The 10,335-nt window shown below is 44.0% G+C and overlaps 1 protein-coding gene across 1 annotated transcript; it reads left to right on the top strand.

The window, feature by feature from the left end:
• On the top strand, window positions 1-9,008 carry LOC144120752 (Parkinson disease protein 7 homolog). The gene is made up of 5 exons (XM_077653417.1): window positions 1-191; window positions 291-452; window positions 7,839-7,908; window positions 8,545-8,628; window positions 8,715-9,008. Exons 1-5 carry the CDS (start codon window positions 45-47, stop codon window positions 8,873-8,875), a joined length of 624 nt encoding a protein of 207 aa, XP_077509543.1. The 5' UTR covers window positions 1-44; the 3' UTR covers window positions 8,876-9,008.
• The last annotated feature ends 1,327 nt before the right edge of the window (window positions 9,009-10,335 follow it).

Raw genomic sequence — 10,335 nt, 5'->3', positions numbered from 1 at the left:
TCATCATCGTTCTAAAACGAAAGCAACGGAGTAAAGCAAGGTGCATGAACGCACGTTTGGCGTGCGCGTTTGGTCGACGACATCGTTGTTCTTCAAGCTTAAATATGGTCAAGAAAGCTCTCCTGATCCTCGCCGAAGGCGCGGAGGAGATGGAAGCAGTAATATCTGCAGACGTGTTGCGAAGAGCTGGCGTGAGTGCAGTTGTTTTTGCCTCAAACTTGCTGCCGACGAGCCGATTTGCGCCTTTGTTTTCTTTCGTTCGCTTGACCGTGGTGTCGTATTTCGTTTAGGTTGACGTAACCATCGCTGGCCTTGGTGGCGCCAGTCCAGTGAAATGTAGCAGAAACGTCGTCGTTATGCCTGACAAGAGCTTGGAAGAGGCTGCGTCGCAAGCACCTTACGATGTGATCGTTTTGCCCGGTGGGCTCAAAGGTGCTGAAAGCCTGGCGGCGGTAAGCGTGCCTCCTCTAGCGGACGTTAACTGCTCTCGATCGGCCTTCGTATGTTATCGCTGCGCCGACTTTTATCGCCTGTTCTGCGAACACGAGTGGTTTGAGAATTGCCTGTTGTTTACTGCACTTGAAGAGACAATTATAGTTGCAATGCCATGTTCGCTTCTACGCGAAGTGTGCTCTGAGATATGAAAAAAACATCTCAACAGCACAAGAGGACTGGCTTTCGCGGCAGCATTCTCACTTTTCTAGGGAACTTTGCTCTTAGAGGTGGTGTTGCAGTGCTGCCGTAGAAAATTGGCTTGTTTCTGAATAGCAGCCAGTCGAAAAAAAAAATGTATTCTTAGTTGGAAAATTTCTATTCGTTACCATTTGAATTTCCAAACTGTGCTTTTGCCCCAATTGAACCAATAGGACCTAATGGTCTCAGGCAACTATACTGAATCCAGGAGACATTATAAAATGTATCGCTCGTGTTTAGCAAAATACATTATGGAAAATATTTGTGCAACATTAAATCTTTTGTAAATACATACACATAAGGCAGAAGGAAATGATGTTGGGACTGGAGAAGTGTGCAGGAAGTTGCTTTCATTTTACAAGTGAGGTGAAGTGAAATCGCAGAAATTCAAACTCTCATGGAAATTAAGTCTAACAAACCATTTTACATGGCACACAAACCACAGGTTACTCTCAAGGTTAGGTTACACACAACATAAATACCCACGAAAGCAGAAGATTGTACATCCGCCACTGTAGCTCAGTTCGTAGAGCATTAGACGAGACATTTGAAGTCAAGGGTTTGGACCCCACTGGTAACATGTAGTTGTTTTTTCTTCTGCTTACTAATCAGTTATCTTTCAGCAGTAAAATAATTATGCTATTTATATCCCATTGATTAACCCCACAAATATACATAAAAGAAAAATAAACATTTCCTCTTGCTGCTTATTTTTTGGTGACTGTCGGGTTCCTTCACATATATATAGAAACTCTGTATAGTCACACAGCACCAGCATACTCACTACATGCACAGGATATACTCTCAGATTTATATACTGCAGTTATGGGACTCTAATGCTTGAGCCATTTGCATTTGGCCATTGACCACACCTATTTATCTCGACTACAGTGGATGGTGCAAGTGAAGAATAAGGTTTAACAGGTCAAGCTGCTGGCGTCATTTTTTACAAAAACAACAATATGCAGATGTGTTGCATGTGCAGCACTGCTCAGTCAGAAAGGTCCAAATGAAACTGTTGAAAAACGTAATTGGAGCCAATTATTATTAATTTGCAGCCACATTTCCTATTGTAACTACCTGTATCCCATTTGAGTCCCTTTGGACCCCCCTTGGAAAACCATTTGTTGTATAGAAAGTCCAATTGGTCTAAGCAATGGTAATCACAATTCCAATTGCAACCAGTTGTGTGCCATTTGGAACCAGTTGGAAACCTAATTGCTTTTTCCTCTGGGATGGTACAAAGGGGCACAAGCGTTGCTTAGTTCTGGCGTGGTGAATTCGTATTTTCTTAATAACCTGACACAAAGGGTGCACAAGCATTGTTTAGACCTGCAGACAGCGGGTATTGCAAAACTAGTGCTTATTATTACTTTTTAGTTATTTATCTGCAGCATAATTCAGCCTCAGTTTTGGACATAATGTCGTACAGAAGGGATAAGCTCATAAAAGGGAAAACGGAAAAGGAATTGAAATATTGAACACCAGTTAAAAGCAGTAATTGAACGAGATGAAGAAATGAAAATGGATAAAAACTTGAAAACTGTTGCAGAAGCAATTAACAAACAAATAAATCACACACACAAAAATAAGAATAACAGTGTAACAGACGCGGCAATAAGGAAGAGACACAAACACGAGCGCTGACTATCAACTGAAAGAAAATTTTACTGCACTGACGCTTTTTATACTCCAGGGTCGCGCCCACAGCATAAAAACATCAAAACTTAAAAAAAAAAACAGCAAGATTCTCCGCATTTTAAGCAATCAAGGAAACTAATCTCTTTTCTTTTCAAAATGATAGAAGGTGTGCTCACGCACTTCACTCCTCTTTCATGAATGGCATGCGCTTCGAATAATTCGTGCACAAGCTGTTCCTCATATCTCCTGAGAACTTTGCATTTGTCAAGATTTGGAGTGCACTTGCTGGTGGCCACGTGTTCAGGCAGATTCTTCCTCGTGCTGTCTTTGATATGTCTGCTATGTTCTCGGAGCCTATCATTTAAACATTGTTTAGTCTGTCCTATGTAGGATGATCCACAGGACAAAGGCACATCGTAAACCACTTCTTTTTTACATTCGATGAAAGGCCTCTTGTGTTTCTTTTCGCACTGTTTTGGCAGCTTCTCTTCTCGATTGACCATTTTGCAAAGTTTTTCCAGTTTGTTAGGTGCAGTAAAAACCACCCTTACGTTGGACCGCCCCAAAGCTTTCTTCAAAGGATGACTCACGCCGTGCACATACGGGATCACAACTGTTTTTTTACGTTTCTCTTGTTCCTGTGTCGTCGTGGCTGCCCGGCGGAAATCTTGCAAAATTTTGTAGCCAACACTACAAAGAACAGCGTACGGGAATCCGGCGATGCTCAACCTTTGTAGTTGGTTCTTAAACCTTTCGTTGCTACGATGCAGACATGATCTATTAAGGGTGCTTTTCAAGGCGCTTGTTACTACTGCTCTTTTTACTAGTTTCGAGTGAGCCAAACTGTAAGGCATGAGACCTTTCTTTCAGCGCGGGGAGTAGCATCAACAGATGTGCTCTGGGGGTACGAACAGGCGCAAGTCCAAGTACTGGAGTTGGTTGTCTTGCGGTAATTCCTTCATCAGAGTGAAATCTTTAAGAGTCTCGTCGAATATCTTGAAATGTTCCCCTACATCACTCTGCGGTCCCAAGGCAGAGGCCTTGTAGATGATCAAAAATCGTCTACACAGCGGAACACATTGAGCGAGCTGCTGTTTTCTAGGGCTTTTTTCAGTTTTCTGTCACAGCGCCAAGTAGCAGATCGCTGAGAAGCGGCGCCATGCTTGATTCTATACATACTCCTTTTTTCTGGATGTAAAGTCCATCTTTAAAGGTTATGAAGGATGAGCGCAGATAAAACCCCAGGAGTTCAAGGAAGCTCGCACACCTAATGCCACAGGCATTTTGAAACCTAACGGTTCTCATAGTTTCGATGCTTTCCTTTACCACCTCGAACAGCAACTCGTGCGAAAAAGAGTAGTAGAGGTCTTTCTAGTCGACCGAGAAAATGTTTGCCCCTTGCGGGCACTGCCCTTCGAGGTACCTTGAAACTTGCTCAGGTTTCTTTATCAAGAAAGGGTCGTCCACTGCTAGCAAGGAAAGGGTGTCTTGTATAAATCGCCCTAACACGTACTGCCAACTGCCTCGCTCCGACACAATTGTTCTGAAAGGCCAGTCTTCTTTGTGTGTCGTGACTTTAAAGAAGGCTTTCAGGCTTAGAGCATTGGTCTTCTTCATAGCTTCTCCTACCTTAGTTAGGTTGAGGTCGTCACATTAGTGAAGTATATGCTAGTCACTTTGTATGTGATGATGCGGATCTGATTGGTTGCTCTAGCAAATGAAGCGCAGAAAGAACTTTGCCTGTAACAAAATATACACGTTTATACCATTTCAGGTTTGATGAAATTATTATTCCTAGGTGCTTGTAATCGCTCACTTGCTTTAACTCTTATGTGCTATATTCTGCAAGGAAATATAAGTTTGGTATTGCTTTCTAGCTGTTGTCATGAAGATATCTTTCACAGTTAATTGACATGTTGCAGGTCTGACACCAGTTATCAATCCGAGGGCATTCTGCAGTATTGATCTTAATGGTTAATGACTTCTTTTTATACATTACAATCATCTGCAAACATTTGAACAATTGTGTCAAGTCTGTGTGCTATGTCACTGACATACAAGAGAAAAAAGATTGGGGCGAGGACTATGCCTTGGGGTACCCTGGATTATATGTCGACTATGTTTGAAGAGTGTTTTCTTGGGCAACAAATTGAAGACTGTGTAAAAGATACGCACTCAATCATTTAGTTTCATTGCATTTGCCAAGATAGGTGTAAATTTTGTAAAGCGGCTTGGTGTGGGACACGTGGTCAAAAGCTTTTGATTAGTCTGGAAATATTAATTTAAGCTGTCCAAGTTTATCAGTTGTGGGGGCTTGGTCATGTATTGTTTCTATTAATTGGGCTGGTGGTAATAGGCCTTTCCTGAACCTACTTTTGTTTGGGTTGAGGACATCATTATTTTCGAGTGAAGTTACAGTAGAACTAGTTGCCTTGGCACAGTTGTCACGCCTTCGGTGATCACGCGAAGTCAACACCGAGTCATGACATTAGGGGGATGGCCATTCAATGTTCTGAGTAGCTGGTAAGCAAACATAGTGAATTAGACTGAGGCTTGTTAACTGGCAACAACAAAACAATATTTATAGATTCAAAATGAAGAATATGAAAGCTTTTGCAGGAGTGGAATGGACATTCTGCAAGGTAACTAACACTGAGAGCTAAAAGCACATTGCATTAAATACACTGAATTAAGCTGTACATTGGTATCAGCACTAGTCCGCAAAGATCAAGTCGAAAGTGAGAGTCTAAAGTAGCGACAAACGAAAAAAAAGTTCAGGAGGGGAGCAAACATACAGTTGACTGGGGAGCGTGGCGGCAGTCCATTCACAAAGATGCAGGCAGGGTTGCCCCCGAAAGCAGTAGCTCTTCCTGAGTAGCTTGTGGTTTCGGGGATGCGGTGCATTGGCTCAGGTTCCCGGGAGTACGCAGTGGCAGCTTTCTCTTCGAGAAGTGGACTGAAACCCGTGTCCATTTGGCCCGTTTTTATGTCATTGGGCACGCTAACAGACGAAGCACTCATGGACACTAGTTTATGCATGGAGTCGGTGTCCGAACAGCACATACCAAAAAGTGCACCAAGTAGTTCACACACAAAAATTGGAGTTTCACCTTAGGTTTATGATGCAATAGCATTAACAAGTTAATGCTCATATATATATATTAGCAGACAAGGTAAAGGAAATGAGAGGCTCGTTTTGACAAACTTATGAAGGGAGCCAACAGTCACCGAAACCAAGGTGTATAGGGGTATGTGTAAGCCATGCACGCACGCGCACGCGCGCACGCACACACACACACACACACACACACACACACACACACACACACACACACACACACACACACACACACACACACACACACACACACACACACACACACACACACACACACACACACACACACACACACACACACACACACACACACACACACACACACACACACACACACACACACACACACACACACACACACACACACACACACACACACACACACACACACACACACACACACACACACACACACACACACACACACACACACACACACACACACACACACACACACACACACACACACACACACACACACACACACACACACACACACACACACACACACACACACACACACACACACACACACACACACACACACACACACACACACACACACACACACACACACACACACACACACACACACACACACACACACACACACACACACACACACACACACACACACACACACACACACACACACACACACACACACACACACACACACACACACACACACACACACACACACACACACACACACACACACACACACACACACACACACACACACACACACACACACACACACACACACACACACACACACACACACACACACACACACACACACACACACACACACACACACACACACACACACACACACACACACACACACACACACACACACACACACACACACACACACACACACACACACACACACACACACACACACACACACACACACACACACACACACACACACACACACACACACACACACACACACACACACACACACACACACACACACACACACACACACACACACACACACACACACACACACACACACACACACACACACACACACACACACACACACACACACACACACACACACAAATTGGTCATTCTCAACTTTACTTCTGTTACAACAGTAGACATGTTTAAAGTCAAATTTGCCAGTGAATGCAAGGGATAACCATGTAGTAATTGAGTCTGTCTGACACTCGTTACTGTTCTTATCATTGTCATCATCACTTTTAAAGCGGACATCCATTGCTCACTGATTAGAAGAACCATGTTTGCTATACGCTTGTGCGCCAGGAACAGCCAGCTAAAATATCAGCAAATGACAACAAAAAATTGACAGTACTGTTACCACTGCATAACTTGAGATTCGGTGACAGCAGTTAAGGTACTCATATTTTGCGCTATGTTGAGGTAGAGGTGAAGAAAGCGACTTAATATCGGAATAGTTCTAGAGTACTCTTATTAGCTTTCCGCACATACTCTCAAGTCTACTACTTTGGGCGCCGCCACCAGTGACCTTCTCCTTGGGCAGCGCATTTTGTAGCAGCTGCCGTAGATGGACAATATTACATTCTTCCATTCCCACCATGCTGTCCCTCCTCTTTCCACGGTAACCACCCTCTGGAGGGTTACCGTCGTAACCACCCCAGTTACATATTTCTGTGTTCTCGCCACACCGTCCTCCTGTTACGGTAACCATCAATCCTCCTCCTTCCAGGACAACTACCCTCAGAGTGGTCATCATGGTAATTACCCTCCACTTGTGCCCTATGCTCTTACCATACCTTCCTCCTTCACGGTAATCATCCGCTGGTTAGATATTCGTCCACTCTCTCCACACTCTCCTCCCACGGTAATCACCCTCCTGACGGTTCTGGTGGTAACCACCCAGTGGTTGTGGATTCCTCCGCTCATGTCATATCCTCCTCCTTCCACAGTAACCACCCTCCAAGTGGTTCCCATTGCAGCAGTGCACCACTAGTTACGCCGACTAGTTATAGCATACTACTATTAATAAGACGTAAAACCCAGGAACATGCGCTTAACAGCTGCTGCTGTAAAATACTTTACTTCCGAGAAACTGTAACCACTGCTGCCATCTGTTGGAAAAATATCCAGCATCCAACCTGCAGTCAGGTCAGGATCAAGCGTAGCTCTTAAGAACTATTAAAAAACCGTGGGCCGACATTTTGATGGCTTTCTAATGGCCCTGCTTCCTGTGGGCGTCAACCTGAGGGCTTTGGAACCCAGTAGGTTATTTGAGGCTATATGCTAGTTTTCTAGGAAAGTGAGTTAGAAGGCAGTTATTGTGGTGACTATTGCACAGCACAGTAAATTCCTTCTTTCCTTACAGCAGAGGTGCAAGCATTATTTTCAACTCTTTCTTTTACAGAGTCCAGCAGTTGGGAAGCTACTGAAGGAGCAGGAGCAGAGTGGACGGCTGGTTGCTGCAATCTGTGCAGGTAATAAGCATTGCGCATCCACCTGAGTAAATCTGTTTTGCAGGTTCTTGTTTGAAGAAGCTGTCGAGTAGTGGGCTGGTCACCTTGTGTGTCGTAGTCACCATGCACCATGTCTGAAACTTGTGGCAAAGCTTTTATTGTACTCAAAAGTTGTTGCATGTGTTGGTAGAGGCAACGTATTAATGGAAAGGAGCATGATTCATGACCTGCTACGGCTTAATATCCCATAGTGCTAGCAGAATTTTCTCTCCTTAGTTCCTTAGTGTGTCAGCGTTAGAAAAAGTTTAAAGGAGTGCCACATTGAAAATGAACTTAGAAGAGTACCACATCAGTGCAGGAAAAGTTAGCAAACCTTTCTCAGTTGGCAATGTTGTCAGCAGCTGAATCACTTCCACTGCAGGACAAAGGTCTCTCCTTATACTCTCCAGTTATCCCTGCCCCATGCCAGCTGCAGCAGTCTTATCCTGACGAAATTCCTTATCTCATTTTTGCACCCGACATTTGTAGCTCCCAGCTGTGCTGTCCTTTCCTTGGGATCCACTCTTAATTGCCATTCTGTACTGGACTGCAGATCAAACAAACTTTTTTCATTTGCACGAGATTAGAATTATTTTCTTTGCTTGCATTTTTGTGCAGCACCTATTGCTCTGAAGAGCCATGGCATTGGACAAGGAAAGCATGTCACGTCACACCCAAGCAAGAAAGATGAAATTTCAAGTGGTGGGTATTAGAGAACATGCATGCACATTATCTCCTTTTGTCTGCCAGGCACCTACTGGAAATATTTCCGCTTTTTCATGTTACAGGTGGCTACAAGTACAGTGAAGATAGGGTTGTGGTTGACGGCCACTTGATTACAAGCCGGGGCCCTGGCACAACTTTTGAGTTTGCCTTGGCTATTGTGGAAAAGCTGGAGAACAAAGCGGCTGCAGACAAGCTGGTTCCGCCCATGCTGGTTAAAGTGTGACTTTTATAGTTGCTACAAGTCAACTGACGAATGCTTATCTCTTATGCCTTCTAATTTTGTTACCACTGTAACTGTTGGTTTCGGATAGTTCAGTTCTATAGTTTTGTCCAAATAAATACACTCTGTTGTGTAAGTTATTGTGTGCTGAAATTAATAAGGGAAAGCATTTGCATACATTGATCGAAAAAGTTGGGGTCAGTCATAAACATTTAAGTTAGAGCCAGATAGCGGTTAAAAAAGAATCAAATTCGAACAACACCATTTGCACATGCAAGCACAGCAACGAAATGGACATTGGCAGGGCTGCATTTCAATGGAGGTGAAATGCAGTACTCCTGTGCACAGAGATTTCAATGAGAGGTCAAGAGCTTGGAGTGGATGATATTGTTGGACTCCATGACTAAGGAGAGAGAGAGAGAAAAACATTTATTCAATGAACCCAAATCCAGGGCTGTTGACTATAGAGACTGCAAGTCCATCTTTTACTTCCCTCAAGGGAGGTTCAGGTGGCCACCCTGGCGACACTACTGAACCTTTCCATTTATCAAAAATTAAAAGGGGAGGACGATAAATGTAACTGATGCAGCTGAAATTCATCAGCATTAGGCGTATTCTTTTTGCGTTCTATTATATGTGCCTATGGGTTCTCTTGTTAAAGGTTGATTCAGAAGCATTCTGTGTCATTCATATAAACCATTGGAACCTTGGCCAAACACTATACTCGCAGACAGCTTTCTGTAGCTATGCAGCACAAGCTAGGCAGAAAAGGAAATGAGGCTGGACTTTGTCCCAGTGCCATAGGGAGTGGTATATCTGGCCTAGCAACTATGTCCCCCTTCACCCCGTTGCACCCCTAGCCCGAACAAAGCAAACCCTGCAGCCCAAGGCATGTGGACAAAGGCGCCTCTCTTTCCCTTTAATCACAGAAAGTTGTCTGGGGTATAGTAGCTGTCACTTCTAGCTGTGATTGTGTTTCGCTGCTCAATGTGACCACCATTGCTTTGTGATGACTAAAGTGACAGCTTACGTACTTGACGTTCTTAGTTGCTGATTGGTTGTGGAAGGCCAGATCAATGCATGTGTTGCGGTCTGTGGACACACATCCACTGTGGGTTGTCAAGTAGAGGGCCACCCTCTTGTTGAGCAATTCCACAAATTTACATTCTTTCTTGAGGTCTTGGCTGAAGTCACCTACAAGTACTACGGGTTGCTCTGGATGCGGAATGGTAGTTCCCACAAGATGATTCCAGCTGCTTGATCTTCTGTCACCTCCAGAAAAATACATGCTGCGACTGCAGAAGGCAATTGAATGGCGCACACTCCCCCAAGGTCATCAACTTCCTTCATTAATTCACCTGGTGTTGCTATAATGCTTTGGCAGAGGTATATGGCTAAACCAGTGGCTTTGTTGTCTTGGCATTTCATTTTGCGGCAGAACTCAAAGCCTCGAATTTCAAGTA

This window comes from Amblyomma americanum, chromosome 2 (assembly GCF_052857255.1).
Source record: "Amblyomma americanum isolate KBUSLIRL-KWMA chromosome 2, ASM5285725v1, whole genome shotgun sequence".
Lineage (NCBI taxonomy): Eukaryota > Metazoa > Arthropoda > Arachnida > Ixodida > Ixodidae > Amblyomma > Amblyomma americanum.
This window is presented reverse-complemented; position numbering and strand designations above follow the sequence as displayed.

Coding starts and splice junctions, on each gene's coding strand:
- LOC144120752 (XM_077653417.1), top strand. CDS start 45: ATGAACGCACGTTTGGCGTGCGCGTTTGGTCGACGACATCGTTGTTCT. Junction 453..7,838: donor GTGCTGAAAGCCTGGCGGCG/GTAAGCGTGCCT, acceptor TTTCTTTTACAG/AGTCCAGCAGTTGGGAAGCT. Junction 7,909..8,544: donor GGTTGCTGCAATCTGTGCAG/GTAATAAGCATT, acceptor ATTTTTGTGCAG/CACCTATTGCTCTGAAGAGC.